General features: G+C 33.1%; 2 protein-coding genes and 1 pseudogene across 10 annotated transcripts; 2 read left to right on the top strand and 1 right to left on the bottom strand.

The window, feature by feature from the left end:
• The first annotated feature begins 2,230 nt into the window (after window positions 1-2,230).
• On the top strand, window positions 2,231-6,808 carry LOC145966757 (transient receptor potential channel pyrexia-like). 2 transcript variants are annotated; one of them, XR_014437148.1, is made up of 7 exons: window positions 2,231-2,325; window positions 2,393-2,712; window positions 3,085-3,264; window positions 3,470-3,746; window positions 3,959-4,336; window positions 4,535-6,261; window positions 6,516-6,808. XR_014437148.1 is itself a non-coding variant. In XM_083091091.1 (6 exons), exons 1-6 carry the CDS (start codon window positions 2,317-2,319, stop codon window positions 6,137-6,139), a joined length of 2,769 nt encoding a protein of 922 aa, XP_082947217.1. In that variant the 5' UTR covers window positions 2,231-2,316; the 3' UTR covers window positions 6,140-6,808. The 2 variants fall into 2 exon arrangements, 1 of the variants encoding a protein (XP_082947217.1); XM_083091091.1 differs by having other exon boundaries at window positions 4,535-6,808.
• Window positions 6,809-11,774: 4,966 nt separating this feature from the next.
• On the bottom strand, window positions 11,775-16,453 carry LOC145967503 (transient receptor potential channel pyrexia-like; annotated as a pseudogene). Its single transcript, XR_014437437.1, has 7 exons — window positions 16,364-16,453; window positions 15,990-16,300; window positions 15,447-15,629; window positions 14,953-15,229; window positions 14,363-14,740; window positions 12,433-14,156; window positions 11,775-12,186 (listed from the first exon to the last, which is right to left on the bottom strand). The product of XR_014437437.1 is annotated as a transient receptor potential channel pyrexia-like (transcript).
• A 1,774-nt stretch (window positions 16,454-18,227) lies between these two features.
• Window positions 18,228-22,921, top strand: LOC145967508 (E3 ubiquitin-protein ligase RNF34). 7 transcript variants are annotated; one of them, XM_083092484.1, is made up of 9 exons: window positions 18,453-18,510; window positions 18,759-18,805; window positions 18,905-19,166; window positions 19,281-19,366; window positions 19,672-19,864; window positions 20,256-20,367; window positions 20,916-21,273; window positions 21,346-21,526; window positions 21,603-22,921. In XM_083092484.1, exons 1-9 carry the CDS (start codon window positions 18,468-18,470, stop codon window positions 21,776-21,778), a joined length of 1,458 nt encoding a protein of 485 aa, XP_082948610.1. In that variant the 5' UTR covers window positions 18,453-18,467; the 3' UTR covers window positions 21,779-22,921. The 7 variants fall into 7 exon arrangements, with proteins under 7 accessions (XP_082948611.1, XP_082948610.1, XP_082948608.1 ...); XM_083092482.1 differs by having other exon boundaries at window positions 18,759-18,841; XM_083092485.1 differs by lacking the exons at window positions 18,453-18,510; window positions 18,759-18,805 and adding an exon at window positions 18,228-18,296.
• Window positions 22,922-23,934: the final 1,013 nt, after the last annotated feature.

Raw genomic sequence — 23,934 nt, 5'->3', positions numbered from 1 at the left:
TATTTATAGAATATCGTCTCGCGAGAAAAATACATGAATTAAGTCATAATTTATATATACAATAAAATACATTTTTTAAAGAAATGTTTTTGATTTGATTGACACTTATAATGGTATATCATTATTTTATATTGTAATCAGATTGTAGTCAGATTTATCAGACAGAAACATTTTTCTTTAATAGTCATTGAAGAAAGAGCGATAATATTATTAAAAGGGTTTTAATTCGCTTTATCAAACAGTTAATAACATGATACTTATAGTAAGACACTGATAATAAAGTATCTAATAATATTTTCTAAAAATTTATCTGAAAATTTCTTGATTTTTCAGATATTTTTATTTAAAATTTCAGGCAAGAAAAATATTTTAAAGATTTTTTATAGTTCAATTTTCTAAAATAAATAGTAAACTGTAACTATAAAATGTAAACATAAAATATAATTATAATTATTTTATATGATACACACACAGCACATTATACTAAAAGATAACGAAAAGATGTCTTTTTTAAGTTATTTTTTCGACAAAACGAAAAGATGTCTATAAAGACATCTTTCGCTTTGTCGAAAAAGATGACATAAAAAAGACATAATAGTATGTGGCACACATGTTTCTTCACTTGCCGCTACGCGGCGAGCCACTCTTAACTTATCTTGTATTTAATATTTATCACGAAATGTATATAAAGAATTAGTAATTAATATAAAATCTGAAGCATATTTTTGCCTTTTACGAACAGTAATGCCAGAAAGAGGATACTGCTCGCACGCATCAATCAGAGAGAGCCACATACATGTGCTACGCAGAATGATTGTATGCGTGTGAGCCGCATCCTTTTCCTGACATTACTGTTTATCAGTTTAATTTCTGACAAATTGAATTTAAAATAATTTATTTAATGATCTGGATTCCTTGTTGGGATTCAGAATATTAAACAGATTATTAGAAATTAGGCGGATAAATGGGAGAAATAGCCCATTTATTGCGTGCATCCAGAATTCAAAATTTCAACACAAATGCCGGAGATGATATGCATCCAATAGTAAACATAATAACATTCTATTTATATACACAAACTACCCAAGTAGCAAGCACATTTCATTTTGACATTTCAAATTGATCATTCACTGACTATTCTTGACGTCACGAGTTGACGTTTATATGACGTAAAAGTAACGATCTAATGTCACAGATTATTGACATCATAACATGTATCGCATTTTGACGTCTTTTTCTTAGCATAATAATGTATTTATAACGTTGTCGAATAAAGAAGATTAACCGGTTCGAGAGTATCATTGAACAATTACAGCCATTCTATTCTAAGAATCTTGGATCGATTAAATTGCTTTATTCGAAAACGCTGGAAAAGCGACATATGACCAAAAATGACCAGTTTGGAGCCGTCAAAATGATGTGTGCTTGCTACCTGGATATTATTGCTAAAGATTACATTCTGACACGATGTTTCAATAGCAAAAGATACATTTCAGGTAGCAAAAATAATCATTTTGACGCTAAATTACATGAAAATGTCATCAAAATTACTACTTTTTCTACCTGAAAATTTATATTTATATAAAAATTATTAAAAAATATTTAATGTTACTAATATTTTATTATTAATATCACTAAAATAATGAAGAAAACATTATTTATCTTTTTCAGATTTATAATTTTTCTATGAGAAAAATCGTGTAACTGTTATACAGAAAATAAATCTTTCGAAATGTATAAAACATTATAATATGATAAAAAAGTGATGAAATTTTTATGATAAAAAAATGATGAAATTTTTTACAGCCAACATAAAAATAAATCATATATAAATTAACAGATATAGAGAATTGTTGTAGAGAACTATTGTATTTTTCAAAAGTTCATGTATTTTTACATTACACAAAACTTTATATCGAATATTCAATTATTATGATCAATAATAATTGAAATAATAAGTACAAGACTTTACTATGAAGTGCATCTAAATCAAACATAAACAGTTATTTTCGCCTCGCACTCGTCATTCGAGTTGTTACATCAAATTAAATGACGATTCATTGTGAACGTCACTTCTCAAGTGTAAAAGATCAATTTCTATATCAATTGGCAATATGATTGTAATGTGTGTGTATGTGTCAATTTATTTAATCCGGGTATCTTTCTAAGAATGCGAGACCAATGAAATATATTACGTTGTCGAGTCTCAGTAAGAACTTCGAGAGGTCCTTCGGCAGTTCTCTTCCGGCAGTCACTCCTTTGACACGAGGAATAACGCAGGGGATACAGACTGCCAAAAACAAGAGATCCAACGTTATGAACAAGGTCAGTGAAAGAAACAATCATCGATGGTCTTTCGATTTTTCTATGTCTTGATGTACATTATATTTAGAAAGAATATGACAGAGAATATGAGAATATTCCGATAAACCGGATAGCATATCCGCGGACATATAACAGTTTCGAGGGCAGCTTGGAATCTATTATATGTTACGCATCAGAAGACGAGTCGACGATGCAGAAACAACCTTGGAGCAAGGAGGAGATCGAAGTAGCATTATCGAATCTTCCGGGAGGCGACATAGCTTTATCTCTGATTCCTACTCTTCATAGCGATGTTCTACAAAAGGTTCTGGAAGAATTTCAATGTGTGACTCTCAACAAAAATGAGGATCGCAAGCATAGCATATCGTTGCCCATGTCCGCAGATGAGTATGGAATGATATTAGCGTTTCTAATTTATGCGTGTTGCATTAAGATAAAATAAATAAATAAATAAAGATAAAAAATAGAATTTTAAATAGAATTTGTCATGCTTCTTATAATTTATTGTGTGTATATTCCTATTTGATGTTATATATTTTTATTGATAAAAATTGTTTCTGTTGTTAAAAATCACTCTATTTCTACATTGATCATTTTATTTAACTAATCTATTTTACATATAATAAGATGCTTTACGTAAGTAAAATAATAAAATTTTTAATTATAAAATTTAATATTTTTATACTTTATAATTTAGCATTTTATATGTTCATTAATTATCTAGTATTATCTATAATTAACTTAAAATTTTACATGCAGAATTAAGGAAAAGACTATATTGGTTGAAAATAGAGCAACGGCTACTACGACTCTGGTACAACTACTTGCAGAATGGCCGGATACGTGTCTACTGATTTCTAGCTGGCTGGGTCATGTAGAAATAATTAAGGCTTTGTTAGAAAAAGGCGTGCCAGTTTCTACGAGCGACAATGATGGAAGGTTTATATCACTTATAATATATAGACGTCTAAAAATTTATCAAAAAAATTGAAGCTGAACTTTTGAAAATCATAATTCAACTATTATGATAGGAATCGTTTATACTAGCTAGCAGTAAATTAATAGATACCTTGATTCATTAGTCAATTAAGCCTGTAATTATAATAAATCATTGATAAAAATTATACATTTCCACTATCTCCAGGACACCGCTACATCTGGCAGCGTGTACCACGTACACGAAGATCGTGGAGGAGCTACTGAAACATGGTGCTGATCCATGTAAGTGGGATTTCGAGAAGAAATGTACCCCGTTGCATTGCGCTGCCGCAGCTGGTTGCGTTGCTACTGTTAAATGCTTGATCCAGTCAGGGGCAGATGTGGATGCCAGAAGAAGTCCACTTTATTATGCCGTGCTGAACAATGCTGTGGATTGCGTCGAAACTCTACTGCAAGCAGGTGCTTGTCCTAATAATCCACAGGTGCTTCTTCATCACAACCACAATTTAAACATAAATTTAGTGGGGAAGTAATATTATAAACTAAAAATCGCTAGTGTAAAATTAAAATGGCAAACTACTAATTATCTGATACAGCGAATTATGCAGAAACAATTACTTTCTCACCAAAGTAACGAATCTCTTCGAGATATCTTTGAAATATCTTCAATGAATTAATTATGATTCGATGATAGGTTTATACAAAGATGCCTTTGCATGTGGCGGTTACATTGGGAAATGTCCGTTGCATCAAGTTGCTGTTGGATCACAACGCGGATGTGACACTCAAAATGGGAATCACGAAATCGACGCCGCTACACTTGGCGGCGGAAAAGGGTAACGCGGAATGCACTAAATTATTGTTGGACGCCGGCGCGACAATTGAGACAAGAAACTCGAGTGGTCAAACGGCGATGCACTTGGCGACGCTCGCCCAATCTGTAGAGACGATAAAGGAGTTGATTAGACTTGGTGCAAATGTGAATGCAGAGGATAATGAAGGACGCACCCCTCTACATGCTGCGGTTGCAAGTGCCCGGAAAAGCAGCGAACTGGTCAAGACTTTAATAAAAGTTTGTAAATGAAGATTCCTCTAACTCACTGAATAGAATACCTTCTTTTAATTAAAATAATAAAAAAATTAACTTCACATTTTAAATAAATGTTTTTAATAAATTACGTTAAGTAATTCCATTTATGTAATAAAAAAATTTAAATAATGGTTTTTATTCTAACAACAGAATTAATAAAATTCTTTTTTTGTTAAAAAGGCAGACGCATCAGTTAATAAGGCGGACAAGTGCGGTTACACGCCGCTGCACATCGCGGCTTTAAACGAGAGCACGCGTACGGTGATGATGTTGTTGTCAAAAGGTGGCGACGTAACAGCGCGTACCAAGGACGACGTCACCGCTCTTAGCTTCATCGTACGCCGTACTCCGGAGGTGTTATCGCAACTTATGACGCGTCTCGATCAAGCAGTCTCATTACACGCTCACGAGCTTGGCGATATGGACCGTGAACTGCGAGTGGATTTTCGACCATTGGTTTCATTGGGCGGTTGCAACGAAACGGACCTGATGCTCTGCCTGGTGGAGGTCGGTCAAGGTCACATGCTGAAGCATCCATTGTGCGAGAGTTTTCTCCATCTAAAATGGAAGCGTATTCGCAAGTTTTTCATGCTCAGTCTTCTGTTTCATTTAATCTTCGTCGCTTTCTTCACCGGCTTCGTCTTGGCGACATATTTGTGGCACGATGAACAGCTGAGCAGAGTCTTCTTCTGGCCAGTATTATGTTTTACCTGCATACTCGCGAGTAAAGAGCTCTTCCAAATTACTTATGGTATTTACTATTATACTAAACGCTGGGAAAACTGGTTACAGTGGAGCGTAATCATGACATCCAGCATCATCTTGGTTCTTCCAGCGTGTCAATGGCAACATCACGTTGCTGCCTTAGGTATTCTGCTGGCCTGGATCGAGCTGATGATTGTGATCGGTTATTTTCCCATCTTTGGCTTCTATATGCAAATGTTTACGCGAGTGTTCATCAATTTCTTCAAATTTCTCGCAGCCTACTCTTGTCTCATAATCGGCTTCTATCTTAGCTTTAATGTGCTGCACGACAATTACAAGACCTTTGATGATCCGCTGCACAGTATGCTTAAGATGGTGATTAAGATGTCCGGAATTGAGGAGCAGGAATTCGAGGACGCTTTCTTCGATGCTAAAACACCGCACAAGTATCCTGGCACGGCGCATTTCATGCTTCTTTGCTTCGTTATCCTGGTGACAGTGATACTAATGAATCTAATCGTTGGTCTGGCTGTGTCGGATATCCAGAAGTTACGTAGACGCGCGGGTCTCGAACGATTGGCGCGTCATGCCGAAATAATAGCTCGTTTCGAAAATATGCTGTTCTCTAAGTTGCTTGATTACACTCATGCGTGTAAAATAATACAAGCGTGCAGAAAGAATACATTATTGTTGCATTCACCGCATCATTGTGCCCTATATATTCGGCCGAATGATCCGCGCGAAAAGCGTCTGCCACGAGAACTCATTCAGTCGTTGTATCGTCTGGCCGGCGAGCAGCAAATGCGACAAGCGACTTTTCGCGGTGGCGCGCCACCACCCCAAAACGTCGCCACGAATGAATCGAATTATGCGAAACTCAGCATGATGTACAGCAATGACAATAATCAACAGCAACTGAATGAACTCGTGGCCGAGCTAAAGAAATGCTCCCATGACGTGGCCGAGCTAACGAAATGCTCCCATGACGTGGCCGAGCTAAAGGAATGTTCCCATGACATCAGTATCAGGTTGGATAGCTTGACGAACAAGATAGAGATTATCGCCCGAGAGCAGATTTGACGATGCATTTATAACATTATTCACACATTGCCTAATATTCTATATTGTCGAACATTTGAATTGTTTTAAAAAAGCGAAACCGAGACTCGGATGGTCTACAAAAGCAGAATCTAAAATTCTAGGTAGGAACGCAAAAATGTGATATTCCCAAACAACTAGCAAATCAATAATAATTATAAATGTCTTCAGATGTAAATTTTAGTGATCTAATTCGTGACAATCCAAAAACAATTGTGGATTTAACGAAACATGTCATTTCCAAAATGATTTATATAGATATATGTATTTATCATAAATTATATAAAATTTAGTTATTCTTTTATTCTGTACTTACCAGTCTACCTAATCTAGCTGTGTATCGCTTTTCTGATTCTAGCTGTGCAAAGGCAAATTCGGTTGATGTCTTGGGGAGTTTTACATCGGTGATCTTAGATTCGTGAATCACAGTCACATTCTCTTTCTGAGAAAGTTGCGTGTTGACTGCGTGCACCACTAGATCATTTTGAACTATGTATGCCAATTCCTCAGACAAGTGATCCTCATTGAACGTTATCATAGCGTCCGAACATGCGTCCCATACCTACTAAAAAAATTATACCTAAATTTGATAGAATTTTTAATTTCTTGTAATATGTAAAAGAGCAATAAAATAATAATAGGATGATAAAAGTGGTTCTTAAATACAAAATACAATCAAACAAATAATGAGAATGAGGACCGATTAATAAGAAATAGGACAATAATTGTAACACAGAATCTTTTAACTATTATTAATATCAAAACAGAACATATGTACAGTAAGCGCTTCAATCTTTCCAATCATCTTCAACAAGTCAGATACATAAAAAAGATTATATAATGGATTTGTCATCAATACTTAAACTAATTCCAGAGGCAGAAGAGTGCACAAACATAATAGCCAAATTGTCTAGAAAACTCAGACTAGTTCTTGCATTGTGTAGTATAAACAAAAGTAGTAAAAATTACTAAAAAGACATTCTATGATCCAGTTATTTTCTAATTATGACAAATTTAATGTAAACATTTGTTATCTGCTACATTTGTCGTATCTTTTGCAACTGTTAATTCCTATATAACATTAACTTATTATTCATGCTAACATATTAATTTCTCGTTACATGTTAATCTAGCACAATAACATTATATTATTAATATAATCTTCATAAACTATCAAAAACTTGAGCTACAATATAATAATTTAATATAATAGTTTAATAATTCAAAGATAGTAGGAAAAGGAATAAAATAGCTTAAAGAACTACCTGCATTGATCGTACTGGACAATATCGTACTGCCTCTATGTGTTGCCATGCTCCTAAGCTAAACATAAAAAAATTATTGATTGCATATAAAATGTGCAATTAAAAAATAGTTCAGAAGAAAAAGAAATAAATGAGTTACTTTCAAAGCCTTATACCAAAGTTTTGGAATATGTTATAAAAAACTAAAGTTATCATGCCTGCAATAAACGATATTAACAGCTAAAATTCATTACAAGTATGCAAATATGTTAACTGATGCAACATTTATAAATTAATCGTATATTAAATTAATATCATGATTGAAATTACTTTTTCTTCTAGTGTACATAAATCTTAAATTATGCGTGAAAAATTTTTGTTTATAAAAGTTTTATCTTATGAAATATAAAATCATAATTTTTTTATACATAAATCGAGGCACCAATAAAGATGATGAAGTGCATTGATAACGAGGATCGTCGGTATATTATCACGTTGACTCGTACTCGTATGATAAATAGTGTATATTATTGAGATGACTGCCGTTCATTACAGCCACAGCGAAGATTTGCATCAGCAACGTCATGAAACCCAGATTCATATTTTGACCGGAAGAATGGATGTTTTCGGTGTGCTGCCATGTTTTTTAAAAATGAAAATATCAATGTTAAACAGAAAATTGAAAAGTTCAATTTCAATACAATTTCTATTTTAAAATAAATTTTGAGAAATATGTTGTCATAATTTTCATTGAGATTTGATCCGCGTTTTAATATATCCCTTAAAAAAAACTTTATAAAGGTAAAAAAATACGCCAAGTACATAAAAAAAATCAAAAAATCTAAAAGAGTGATAAAAATAAAATATTTAAAAACCGGTATGAGATCAATACTATTAGCCAAGTACAATAAATTATGTGATATTAATTCGTAATCGATACTAAATGAGTTAAGATTACTTTAATTCCTAAAGCATTTTTTATATGATGTATATAATTTAAAAAAGTTTTATACAAATTCTAAATCGCATAAATGACTTTCAGGTCGAAGTAAGATATGAAAACTTGGCGTGCCCCGTATTTATATCATATAGTTTAAAACAGGAAAAAGCTAGATTTTTGATGGGCCCAATATAAAATTTAAAATTACACTATGGACCGCGCACGCGCGTAGCTAAATTTCGAACTTATATGTATATCTTGTCTCCTCTGTATTTCCTGGAAATCATCACATAGAGATTAGGCAAAGTGAAATCTCTTTTTTTATGAGTTTTTTTATTTTCTCTGCAAGTAAAGTTTAATTGTTGTAAGTCGGATTGAAAAGCTTCGCAGGTCGTTTCTGACCCACAGGCTGCCTGTTGCACATTCGTAGTCTAAAGCTTATTTAAAAAAATGTAAATTGTACTTACTAAATGAAAGAATTAATAAATATATATTGTATATATGTATATTGTATATAATCAAATTTTTTATTTTATTCAAGATATGTAAACGACGGAGCAGAAGGGGGGGCACGCCAAGTTTTCATATCTTACTTCGACCTGAAGGTCATTTATGCGATTTAGAATTTGTGTAAAACTTTTTTAAATTATATACATCATATAAAAAATGCTTTAGGAATTAAAGTAATCTTAACTCATTTAGTATCGATTACGAATTAATATCATATAATTTATTGTACTTGGCTAATAGTATTGATCTCATATCAGTTTTTAAATATTTTATTTTTATCACTCCAGATTTTTTGATTTTTTTTATGTACTTGGAGTATTTTTTTACCTTTATAAGGTTTTTTCTTAGGGGATCTCATTGTTTTTTGTAAAAAATATTATTTCTACAGAAAATATATGTTAGATTTTTTAAAGATATTTTTTTATAAACTTGACGTATTTTATTTTACCGTTATAAGGTTGTTTCTAGAGGGATATGCGGTATGAACGCAGCTTGAGGGACAAAATCGCTTTGAATGTGTGCGTGCGAAGATACGTTCATGAGTCTGAACCCTATGAATGAAAATGAAAATTGTCACAATTCTGACATGCGATTATCATTTCTCGGGATTGACTGCACCGATTTTATTCAAACTAGTCACAATCGAAAGCTTGTATTCACATTACATAAGAAAAATGCCGTTAGATTTTTAATTACGGCTTTAGTTTCTGAAATATTTCAATCGAAAGTTTATGTGACGTCATTTAACGTAAAATTCCGGATAAGCTATTTGGTAGCGCCGCGTCGAGAACAGTGACTCTCAATGCTCGGATCCAATTTTTTATCAGTTTTTTATGTACTTGGCGTCGCGACGCTACCGCGTCGCTTGATGATCCATTCAGCTATATTTCTTTAATCGAGGTCACTCTTAAGATTGCAAATTTTCTTACTCGATCAACATTGTGCCCGACTAACGTAAGATGCGGCGTGGCCAAAATTTAAAAGAAATGTCACCCACGATTCTTCGGTGATTGCTGCTACGGAGACAATTGCATATCGGTCTACAAGGACAGATTTGCAAGCAGTTAGTGAAACGCCTGCATCTTGCTCACGATACCGTTCTTCGAATAGATTCGCCACATTGTTTATAAACTCCTCTTCCAAAATTTTCAGCAGTTCCTTCTCTCTCTCGGTTGTCACGAACAAAACGAACTGAGAGAATCTGTACGAGAATTATATAGATAGAATTATATATCATCGTGGCTAAATCAGGTATTAATCTTTTCCATTGTTTATAAAAATCCAAAAAATAATGTACTTAGATTAAGGTTTTTTGAACTTTTATATTACATTATTCGAGGAAAATCAGATGAAAATTAATAGCAGTTGTTTTCAAAAGAGGGTGGTAGTTTTCTTTTTGATTTTCCCACATATTTTTCTATCTTGTTATAATATATATAATTTCAATTCGCTATAAGATTCCTCGATTCTTTGGTGACTTTCTCAGCGAATCGCCAACACAATTTATGACATTAGTTTGTATCTTGATGAATTAAAAGATACAAACTATATCCAAATATATGTTGTGTATTGATAAAACATTATATATTATTCTCAAAAAATTCAGGAGCATCAGATCACCAAAATTGGTGATTTTGAATTTTAATTAAGATTATTTTTCAAAGTTCTCAGAAAACTTCACGTGCGGGAGTTGTTTATCTGTATTATTTATAATAAAATTATCAGAAGGAATTTTTAAAAAATTCCATAAAAATTTCAGATTTTTCATGTTTCCTCCCCAGGGAGTAGACACTCTGAACAAATATGTATACATTCCCCAAAATACCCGCACTCGATCGGTAAGCGAAATTAACAAGTTTTTTGCTCAAAAAATTTACACTTTTTATCGATAAAATTTACAATCGGTACATAATTCAATATATAAATCAAATAAATCAGTAGACTGATTAAAATAATTAAATATATTTTCACACACATGACAGAGCAATTGAATAAAAATGACTGATTTCATATCGATACCCTCTCTGTATCGTACATCCATATTCTCAACACGATAAGAAGAGATTTATCATTGTTAAATGATAAGAGGATTAATTTATAAATATTGTATAAATTAATATATTCGTATACTTGTAATGATTTTTAGTTGACGGAATTTTAATTGTATTTAGGCATTTTTCTTAAAATAGTCTGCTCTTTCAAGTCATTAAGTGTTTTTGTCAAACTTTCTGTGTGTGAAAAAGAGTGGAAATATATATTTATTTCAGGAAATAATCAAAGACTGGAAAGCAAGAAAGTCCTGCTATTGGAGAGTAATATTAAATCAGAATATACACCACAGAAACAATATTCCAATCGAGTTGTCGCTTTGAATCAACAGACTCGTACCTTGTTATCTAGCTTAGGAGCATGGCAACACATAGAGGCACTACGATATTGTCCAGTACGATCAATGCAGGTAGTTCTTTAAGCTATTTTATTCTTTTTTCTACAGTCTTTGAATTATTAAATTATTATATATCAAGTTTGTATTAATAATATGATGTTATTATGCTAGATTAATATGTAACAAGAAATTATTAATATGTTAGCGCGACAAGTTAATATTATATAGAAATTAACAATTTGAAAGATACGACATATGTAGCAGATAACAAATGTTTACATTAAATATGTCATAATTAGAAAATAACTGGATCATAGAATGTCTTTTTACTATTTTTGTAATTTTTACTATTTTTGTTTATACTACACAATGCAAGAACTAGTCTGAGTTTTCTAAACGTTTTGGCTATTATGTTTGTGCACTCTTCTGCCTCTGGAATTAGTTTAAGTATTGATGACAATTCTATTATATGATCTTTTTTATGTATCTGACTTGTTGAAGATGATTGGAAAGATTGAAGCGCTTACTATATATATGTTCTGTTTTGATATATATAATATTTAAAAGATTCTATGTTACAATTATTGTCCTATTTCTTATTAATCGGTCCTCATTCTCATTATTTTTTTGATTCTATTTTGTATTTAAGAACCACTTTCATCCTATTATTAATTTATTGCTCTTTTACATATTACAAGAAATTAAAAATTCTATCAAATTTAGGTATAATTTTTTTAGTAGGTATGGGACGCATGTTCGGACGCTATGATAACGTTCAACGAGAATCACTTGTCTGAGTAATTGACATACATACATAGTTGAAAATGATCTGGTGTTGCACGCAGTCAACACGCAACTTTCTCAGGAAGAGAATGTGACTGTGATTCACGAATATAAGATCACCGATGTAAAACTCCCCAAGACATCAACTGAATTTGCCTCTGTACTGCTGGAATCAGGAAAGCGGTACACAGCTAGATTACTGGTAAATACAGAATAAAAAAATAACTCTAAATTTTATATAATTTATGATAAATACACATATATAAATCATTTTGGAAATGACATGGTTCATTAAATCCACAATTGTTTTTGGATTGCCACGAATTAGATCGTTAAAATTTACATCTGAAGACAATTATAATTATTTTCAATTGGCTAGTTCCTTGAGTATATCACATCTTTGCGTTCCTACCTTGAATTTTAGATTCTGTTTCTGTAGACTATCCGAGTTTCGGTTTCGCTTTTTTAAAGCAATTTAAATTTTCGACGATATAGAATATAAGGCAACGTTAATAATGTTGAAAATGCATCGTCAAATCTGTCCTCGGGCGATATTCTCTTGTTCGTCAAGCTATCCAATCTGATACTGATGTCATGGGAGCATTTCTTTAACTCGGCCACGTCATGGGAGCATTTCTTTAGCTTGGTCACGTCATGGGAGTATTCCATTGCCATCTGAACCCTGGGCCTTTTGTTCGATTGCTGTTGATTCCTGTCATTGCTGTACATCCAGCTGGGTGTCGCATGAATCGGAAAAGAATATTTATTTACGGTAATTATTTTGCATTTTGCAGACTCATAATCGGCAAAAGTTGGTCGCATTTTCCGCCCGCCGGCCAGACGATACAACAACTGAATGAGCTTTCGTGGCAGACGCTTTTCGCGCGGATCATTCGGCCGAATACATAGGACACAATGATGCGGATACAACCATATATTCTTTCTGCACACTTGTATTATTTTACACGAGGAAATGTAATCAGGCAACTTAGAGAACAGCATGTTTTCGAAGCGAGCTATTACCTCGGCGTGACGCACCAATCGTTCGAGATCCGCGCGTCTACGTAACTCCTGGATATCCGACACAGCCAGACCAACCATTAGATTCAGTAGTATCACTGGCACCAGGATAACGAAGCAAAAAAGTATAAGATGCGCCGTGCCAGGATACTTAAGTGGCGCTTCTTTATCGAAGAAAACGTCCTCGAATTCCAGCTCACCAAACATCATAATCACTATCTTAAGCAGACTGAGCAGCGGATCAGCGAAGGACTTGTAATTGCCAAGCACCACATAGAAGCTAAGAGAGAAGCCGATTATAAGACAAAGGTAGGCTGCGAAAAATTTGAAGAAATTGATGGACGCTCGCATAAACATTTGTATATAGAGGCCAAAGATGGGAAAATAACTGATCACAATCATCAGCTCGATCCAGGCCAGCAGAATACCTAGGGCAGCAACGTGATGTTGCCATTGACGTGCTGCAGGAATCAAGATGATGATGGATACCACGATCACGCTCCACTGTAACCAGTTTTCCCAGCGTTTAATATAATAGTAAATACTATAGTTAATTTGGATGATCTCTTTACTCGCAAATAACCAGGTAATAGTTAATACTGGCCAGAAGAGGACTCTGCTCAGCTGTTCATCGTGCCACAAATATGTCGCGCAGACGAAGCCGGTGAAGAAAGCGACGAAGATTAAATGGAACAGGAGACTGAGCAGGAAAAACTTGCGAATACGCTTCCACTTGAAATGGAGAAAACTCTCGCACAATGGATGCTTCAAAATATGACCTTGACCGACCTCCACCAGGCAGAGCATCAGGTCCGTTTCGTTGCGACTGCCCAATGGAACCAATGGTTGAAAATCCACTTGCAGTTCACAATCCATATCGCCAAGCTCGTAATAGTGTAATGAGACTGCTTGATCGAAACGGGTCACAAGTTGCGATAACACCTCCGGAGTATGGCGTACGATGAAGCTAAGAGCGGTGACGCCGTCTTTGGTACGCGCCATTACGTCGCCACCATTTGACAACAACATTACCACTGTATGCAAGCTCTCGTTCAAAGCAGCGATGTGCAGCGGCGTGTAACCGAATTTGTCCGCCTTGTTAACTGATGCGCCTGCCTTTTTAACAAAAAAATAATTTTATTTAATAATTTAATTCTGTTGTTAGAATAAAAACCATTATTTAAATTTTTTTATTACATAAATTGAATTACTTAACGTAATTTATTAAAAAAATCTGTTTGAAATGTGAAGTTAATTTTTTTATTATTTTAATTAAGAAAAGATATTCTATTCAGTGAGTTAAAGAAATTTTATTTACAAACTTGTATTAAAGTCTTGACCAGTTCGCTGTTTTTCCGGGCACTTGCAACCGCAGCATGTAGAGGGGTGTATTCTTCATTGTCCTCTGCATTCACCCTTGCACCAGCGCTAATCAACACGTCTATCGTCTCTACAGATTGGGCGAGCGTTGCCAAGTGCATTGCCGTTTGACCACTCGAGTTTTTTGTCTCAGTTTTCGCGCCGGCTATCAACAGTAATCTAGTGCATTCCGCGTTACCCTTTTTCGCCGCCAAGTGTAGGGGCGTCGATTTCGTGATTTCCATTTTCATTGTCACATCCGCGCCGTGATCCAACAGTAATTTGATGCAGTGGACATTGCCCAAACTAGCCGCCACATGCAAAGGCATCTTTGTATAAACCTATCAACGAATCGTAATTAATTCATTGAAGATATCTTAGAATCCCGAAAAGATACGTTACTTTGGTGAGAAAGTAATTGTTTCTGCATAATTCGCTGTATCAGATAATTAGTAGTTTGCCATTTTAATTTTAAACTAGCAGCGATTTTTATTTTATAATATTACTTCCCCACTAAATTTATGTTTAAATTGTGATTGTGATGAAGAAGCACCTGTGGATTATTAGGACAAGCACCTGCTTGCAGTAGAGTTTCGACGCAATCTACAGCATTGTTCAGCACGGCGTAATAAAGTGGACTTCTTCTAGCATCCACATCTGCGCCTGACTTGATCAAGCATGTAACAGTAGCAACGCAACCAGCTGCGGCAGCGCAATGCAACGGGGTACATTTTTTCTCGAAATCCCACTTACATGGATCAGCACCATGTTTCAATAGCTCCTCCACTATCTTCGTGGACGTGGCGCATGCTGCCAAATGTAGCGGTGTCCTGGAGATAGTGGAAATGTATAATTTTTATCAATAATTTGTTATAATTACAGGCTTAATTGACTAATCAATCAAGGTATCTGATAAACTACTGCTAGCTAGTATAAACTTCTCCTATCATAATAGATAAATGGTTTTCAAATTATGGTTTTCAAAAGTTCAACTTCAATTTTTTATGATAAATTTTTAGACGTCTATATATTATAAGTGATATAAACCTTCCATCATTGTCGCTCGTAGAAACTGGCACGCCTTTCTCTAACAAAGCCTTAACTATTTCTACATGACCCAGCCAGCTAGAAATCAGTAGACACGTATCCAACCATTCTGGAAGTAGTTGTCCCGGAATCGTAATAGCCGCTGCTCTATTTTCGTCAATCAATATAATTTTTTGCTTAATTCTGCAAGTTTTAAATTAATTATACTAGATAGTTAATTAGCATATAAAATGCTAAATTATAAAGTATAAAAATATTAAATTTTATAATTAAAAATTTTATTATTTTACTTATATAAAGTATCTTATTATATGTAAAATAGATTAGTTAAATAAAATGATCAATGTAGAAATAGAGTGATTTTTAATAACAGAAACAATTTTTATCAATAGAAATATATAACATCAAATAGGAATATACACACAATAAATTATAAGAAGCATGACAAATTCTATTTAAAATTCTATTTTTTATCTTTATTTATTTATTTATTTTATCTTAATGCAACACGCATAAATTAGAAACGCTAATATCATTCCGTACTCATCTGCGGACGTGGGCAACGATATGCTATGCTTGCGATCCTCATTTTTGTTGAAAGTCACACATTGAAATTCTTCTAGAACCTTTTGTAGAGCATCGCTATGAAGAGTAGGAATCAGAGATAAAGCTATGTCACCTCCCGGAAGATTTGATAATGCTACTTCGATCTCCTCCTTGCTCCAAGGTTGTTTCTGCGTCGTTGACTCATCTTGTGATGCGTGACATATGATAGATTCCAAGCTACCCTCGGAGCTGCTAGTAGATGTCCGCGGATATGATATCCGTCTCATTCCAATATTCTCATATTCTTTCTAAATAAAATCTACATCAAGACATAGAAAAATCAAAAGACCATCCATGATTCTTTCACTGACCTTGTTCATAATGTTGGATCTCTTGTTTTTACAGTCTGTATCCTGAGCGTTGTTGCTCGTGTCAAACGACTGTCGGATCACTCGAAGTTCTTACTGAGACTCGACAAAGTAATATTTTTCTTCGGACTCGCATTCTTAAAAAGATACCCGGATCAAATAAATTGACATACATTAAGCTAGCGCCAGACTATGCATGTTTTCGCGAATCGTGATGCGTATAACGTTCGCGAATAATGTGGAGGGAAAATTCGTCGATTCGTCATGCGCGATTCGTCATTCGCACTCATTCGCTAACTGAGCGGTTTTTTGACGAAACTCAAAGGAGACGAATCGATCGAATCAAAATCGTTACGAATCAATCCATTCGTGTCGCGCTACACTATGCGTAATTAGTTCGTGTTTCTCTTTGATAGGTTATTGCATCAATTATAATGAAGAGAGAGACAATGGAGAGCTGGACAAATAATCGCGTGCTTGAATTTGTAGAAGACATAAGAGAACATAGATGTTTATGGGATCCAAAAGATAAATATTATAAAAAAAAACTGGTCGAAGTAACGCAAACTAAGAAATGACGAATTACGAATTACGAATGATATACAACGAATCGCGAATAGTGTGGAAGGTTTACACTGACGAATAACGAATCTCTCTGAATGTCCAACGAATCTCTATGAATCACGAATTACGAATCGCGAATTACGAATCACGCATAGTCTGGCGCTAGCTTTACAGTCATTGCGAGTTGATATAGAAATTGATTTTTGCACTTGAGAAGTAATGTTCACAATCATCATTTTTGATATAGCAACTCGAATGGCGAGTGAGAGGCGACAATAACTGTTTATGTTTGATTTAGGTGCACTTCGTAGTAAAGCCTTGTACTTATTATTTCAACTATTATTGATTATAATAATTGAATATGCGATATAAAGTTTTGTATAATGTAAAAATACATGAACTTTTGAAAAATGCAATAGTTCTCTACAACAATTCTCCATATCTGTTAATTTATATATGATTTATTTTTATGTTGGCTGTAAAAAATTTCATCACTTTTTTATCAAAACATTTCGAGTTGCTAGTTTTTTAAAAAGCGAAAAAAACTATCTATAATATTATCTTTAAGAGTTGCTCGTTGATATTTGAATGCCTTGAGAAATTATAATATTCTCAATCAATTTCAGCCTACGGAGAACATCGTCGCTTCGGCAGAGGTTTCTTCCAACCGGACTTATCATTATCACGTTGCTTCCGTTAACTTGTTTTCCTGCTTAATAGAATTTCCACGAATAAGGAATGACGTATGTATTAGTGGTAGATGGGTTTGTGTGTTTTTTTGAAACCATGTCATAAATTGTATTGGTGATTCGCTGAGAAAGTCATCAAAGAATCGAGGGATCTTATAGCGAATTGAATTACATATATTATAACAAGATAGAAAAATATAAGGGAAAATCAAAAAGGAAACTACCATCCTCCTTTGGAAACAACTGCTTTTAATTTTCATCTAATTTTCCTCGAATAATGTAATATATAAAAGTTCAAAAAACCTCAATCTAAGTATATTATATTTTGGATTTTCATAAACAATGAAAAAGATTGTATTGATTGTATTGTATTGAAATTTCTTTATAAAGATTTTATTATCATCATTGTAAGAATTCAATATTTTTTAATTTTCCGTTTAACATTGATATTTTCATTTTTAAAGGACGTGGCACATCGGAAACATCCATTCTTCCGGTCAAAATGTGAATCTGGGTTTCAGCAAAATGACGTTGCTGATGCAGATCTTCGCTGAGGCTGTCATGAACGGCAGTCATCTCAATAGTATACACTATTTGCCATACGAGTACGAGTCAACGTGATAATATACCGACGATGCTCGTTATCGATGCACTTCATCGTCTTTATCGGTGCCTCGACTTATGTATAAAAAAATTATTTTACATTTTATATTTCATAAAATAAAACTTTTATAAACAAAAATTTTTCATGCAACGCATAATTTAAGATTTATGTACACTAGAAGTTTCTGAAACTTTGTAAATTTGTTCATTTTAATGTTTAAAATATATTCTGAGAAGGAAAATCGTCGCTCATGCCTCTTTTTTTTTATTTAATTTCAAAGTTTTGTGATGTCGGTAAGTATGCTCCAACCTCAATAAATTCATAACAGTACAACATATTCTCTGCTTTTTAATCTAAATAAATTCTTAAAAATACAAATATTTTCTGCTATTGTTAAAAACACAAATAATTAATATAGCAGAGAATACAATGGGATTCAAAATCCATACCGTTTTAATTCTTTTTGTATGGATTAAAATTTAAGCGACGATTTTCCTTCTCAGAATATATTTTAAACATTAAAATGCACAAATTTACAAAGTTTCAGAAAAATCGGAGGTGGGGGCGTTATACTGCACATCACTCATGGTATTAATTTCGAAGAATGTTATCGCGAAAGTTCCGGTGAAGCTTGAAGAAATGTATCATATGACCGGTCAGTGCATTATGACATATTTAATTTCTCAGTTTGATCGCGAGAGTCGTAACTCGGTGGATCAAGCGCGAGAGAAAGGGAAAAAGAGGGAGAGGAAGAGGACGACGACGTCGACGACAAGGAGAACAACAGGACGGGGACGTGCAGGGATATTCCTCACCGATTGGCGCTTTTGTTCCTCATCCGCGAATCGCAAAATCGTCGTCATCGGCCATACTGGACCGATAACAGTACACTGTAGTCGCGATATCGATTTAAAAAAGGTTACGCTCCCTATTATGTCGCCTCTACGACGTGCGTGTGTATAGCATTCATTCTCTATCATAGATTTACGTAGGATGTATCATACGACGTTTATTCCCGTTGCTTCCTAATCTCACGACGCGTCCGCGACATTCCTATTTTCAGGCCGACGAACGGGCTGTTCCGGGGATCCCTCCAGCGAGATGGCTTGCGAGGCTTGCAGTGCAAAGTTCAATTTGTTCAAGAGAAAAGTGAGTGGACGATGTTTTCCTTGGCACTGCGTACTTGATCTGAAACGAATTTTAGAAAAGATTAAACGTATGATTTGGGTGGCAAAAGAAGACGCGTCTCTTTCGATACGTGTCACAAATGTCACTACAAGTTTCAATTTTTTATCAGCTCAATGACTTAGTAATTAAGATTTTGCTCTCGTTAAATACCTCGAAGCTCTTCCAAGCTTTTCTGAAGGATTTAAACATTTCCAGAAATTCTTGAATTAGGTCACAATTATCTGCTCGAAAGATAAAAGTTATGACATGATGTAAACTATTTGCAGAAACAGTGCGCAGATTGTCTGAGGCACTTCTGCTCGGAATGCGTGATCAAACGACTGGATAAGGTATTTACCTGTGACAGCTGCGGTGTACTTTCAAGGAGGCCACTCGTGAGGAATCAGATCAGACAGATACGTTCCAAGGACTTACGTCAGTATCTTGTGGCAAAGAAAGTCTCTGTCAAGGGATGTGTTGGTACGTGCATTAATGTTGTCCGTTGATATAGTTTTGTGTATAATACATCCTCTTAATAAATACTAACTTGTAAAAGATTCAGGGATTTTTCTTAGTATAAAATAAGTAAAGAGAGAAATCTATTCTCTCAAATTCAGTATGGTCTGTATCTAATATTTGATCTGTCCAATTTATGGAGATTAGAAATTTATAGTAAACGCATCTTGTACAACTTTTATATCTCTTTTATATCTCTCTTTCTACCTGTTTTTATGAATACAATATTCTGAATTTTTATGCACATTCAATACAATGAATAATGCATGTATTAAATATATAGTTTCCATCAAAATGAAGATTGAATATACACTGTGATGGAAAGAGCTTTATGGACCATACTTTGATTTTTCAGAGAAGGAAGACTTGGTACATTTACTAATGCTCTTTGCTAACGGAACTGATCCTTGCTCTAGTACTGACTATAGTACAAGCGTCTGGACGCAAAACGCTGCCGCAGAGCCACTGTATGTCACATTTTACATAGCAGCATGTACATTTACTGACACTTTAACGATTTGAAAGCTAATTTTTTTCGAACAACGAAAATTTGATTTATTTTATTTTAATATCGAATTTTGTTTTGATGATTTAAAAACTTTTCTTTATAAAGATATAATTAAGATAAATTTTGAAAAATTTACTTCTTAATAAGTCAGTATTTGTTATATTTAAATAAAAATATGATAAAATTTTATGCAAGAAATTCTGTTGACATATATATGTGCCACCAATTATCAAGGAGTTAAGGTATTAGAAAATATTACAGTACTAATAACTTGCTTTGAAAAGTTTAAAGGAAATAATTATACAGAAAATATTTATTATAGATACACATTAAACAGATTTATAACTTTACTATAGTTTTCACTACTTTATCATTAATTTCATACAAAAGAATAGTATAAAAATATTTCTTCTATAAATTCTCTATAAAAATATCAAATAAATTAAGACACATGTTATGAGATCATACTTTAAAATAATACAAATATGTTTATGGTTATGACCTTAGAGTATATTCTTCCTCAAATACATTGGAAAACACACCAAATGTCAGTACTGCAAATGACGAACCACACGAGGATACGCGAGCACAAGCGCAACCCACAAGAAGTGAAGACGTCGAAATGGCAGAGGAGCCAAGTGAAAGTAGTCATAGCAGTCCGATCATTAGTGTGCCAGTTAGCGATAACGAATCACCCGAGGAAGGACCGACGAAAAGTAATAATGTTGAAATACAAGAAGTGTCGGAAACTGATAACAGTCCAATCGAACCCAATAATACATCGGAGCCGGTTATTACCGAGCATGAGGAAATTTCCGAAGCGTCAAACGAGAAAAAGTCGGATATGGTTACAGAAATCCCCACGGTATGATAGACAACATTCACAAATCTATAAATCTGTATAAATTTACCTTCAATTTTATCCTTCTTCTTGCAGTGGTCAGATAAAGTACAATTGTCAGACATAAAAGAGATGTCGGAATTAGAGTATCTAAGTGTTAAACAATTAAAAAATCTGTTGAGTACAAATCGTGTAGATTACAAAGGCTGTATAGAGAGGCAAGAATTGTTGAACAGAGTATCTAGATTATGGCAGGAATATAAACAATCTAGACAAGGTAAGGATAAATATATTAATGTGTGTATAATTATACATGAAGAACTCTACACATTGTCATAAATGAATTATTACAGATGTGGAAAAACTCAGCGAGGAAGAATTGTGTAAAATTTGTTGGGACGCTCCGATCGAATGCGTAATTTTAGAATGTGGCCATATGGCCTGCTGCATAAACTGCGGTAAACAAATGTCCGAGTGTCCGATATGCAAGCAGTATGTTGTTCGTGTTGTACGATTCTTCAAAGCCTAATGACTAGAGTGTAGCCGCGCGTGCATAGCGACTGACTATATTTTTAAATCTGCGCGAGGTCCGACGAAACGCAATTAAAATCTTTGTTATCATTTGTTACATCAAAAAGATTGATTATATCATCAAACAAATCTATGACAAGGAATCGAATCGTGAAACACCAAGCTCTTGCGCGACAATTTTATCGGCACATTGTGGTGAATAATATAAATCGCAAATTATATGGACAGATTCTATATATGTGCGAAAATCCATATTTTTATTAAAATTTAGTTGAGTTAATCTTTTTGTCATCTGAAATATAATTCTTTTCTTAGGCGATGTACAATCGATTTCCTCTATTCTATTATCATCGGGGCCATAGAAATAGTATAAATAAACCGAGTATTAATTAGTTTAAAGAATATAATTAATTTATTAAATAATTAATTTATTAAATAGCTTAAAAAACAAGTAAAAAAAAGGCATAACTAAAAGCTAATGAAAGAAAGTAAGGATAACTAAAACATGTTAAAATTTGAATGTTAAATTATATAAATATGTCAAATTTCAATTCTAATTTAGAAATCATTGTTATAATATTACTATGCAAGTATATTTTCTCTCCTTTTTTACTTAGTCTTTAAATTGCGAACATAGGTCTATTTAAATTATATCTATGATCACACAATAAAAGATTATAAACATTCCTTTATTCTATAATTTTCTTTTAATCGCTGCTTTTATTCTAATGTACGTGCAGAATAAAAATATCATTATCTGCTCCGTTTTTCACTTTCTCACTTTAACATGGTTACATGACAAATGTGAGCAATAGGAAAACAGCACAATAAAATATCTTATTTAGCTGGTCCTAATAAAGGAAAAATCTAGAATAGAGGATCATAGAATAGAAGAAATCGATTATATTTTGAAATCAATGTCTAAATGTGTATATTAATTATAAATTAGGATATATATATATATATATATATAGAATGTGAGTGAATTTTCGAAGCGCTAGGAAAGAAGATAAGGTTTTTATATTACAGAATTGCAAATTTTCCGAGATACTTTGAGAATATATTGTGTTTTAGGAAATTTTGTAAATTCTGTATTGTACAGTGTATCTTTTTTATGAAAATAAACTATAAATGAATTCTAGTTCTGCGAAATATCAAATACTTGAAAACCTCTATAGGAATTCTTGGAGTAGCGATTCTTTTAAAATTATAATTAAATTCTTGATTATGTTCTTTTAATATTTTGCTTTCTTCTTTGAAAGTTTAAATTTTTGTAATTTGAACTATGAATTAATATTCTAAAAATGTTTGAAATTTTTAGAATTATAATTTGTGCCAATTTTCGATAATATTCTGATATATTTTGCAAACTTTTGGATTTAAATTACCAATTACCCCAATGTAAAGAAATTTACATTTAATATTTAGCATAAATTGCGAATTTGTATTTACAATTACAATTGATATTTAACATTTAAATTGCAAAAATTAAAATTATAAATGTTATTTCATTTTCTCTATGCAAATTAAAGGAAATGTAATCGAAATGTCCTAAATGATAACAGAATAAATGTAACAGAAAAATGCTGAAGCATATTTTATTATGTATTATACGATCATCATGCATGAATATCTTGCTTTTTTTTTTAACATTGTTTCTACAAAAGCAAAAAATGCTATATAACAAATATTTATAAGAAAAAATATATATTCTGATAAGTTTTTCTACATAAATATGTACGTATAATTACACATGTATATATCTAGTACATTACACTTCATTTAAAAGAAAAACTATAATATGATAAACATACCATAATAGTCAATCAAAAATTCTTATTTTATCTTTCTATTTGCAAACATTCCTTTTACTTATTTGTACAATATTCTTTCTTTCAATTATTTTATGATACATATTATTTAATAGAATTTTATAAATCAGAAGAAAAAGAGATAATAATAATAATTTTCATATATGTGCAAGTATATACATTTCACTTATAAACTATTTGTATGAAAATGTATGTCTGTCTTCAAGAAATGTAGCAATTATCATGATCAATTACTACAGCATGAGAAGGAACACTGGCCCTAAACATTTTATACAGACTTATGTTAAACAAAATGTATGACACAAAACAAATATAAATCAGC

This window comes from Camponotus vicinus, unplaced genomic scaffold, assembly GCF_025532165.1.
Source record: "Camponotus vicinus isolate PSW18456_S1 unplaced genomic scaffold, iyCamVici1.0 SCAF_2, whole genome shotgun sequence".
NCBI classification, from domain to species: domain Eukaryota; kingdom Metazoa; phylum Arthropoda; class Insecta; order Hymenoptera; family Formicidae; genus Camponotus; species Camponotus vicinus.
This window is presented reverse-complemented; position numbering and strand designations above follow the sequence as displayed.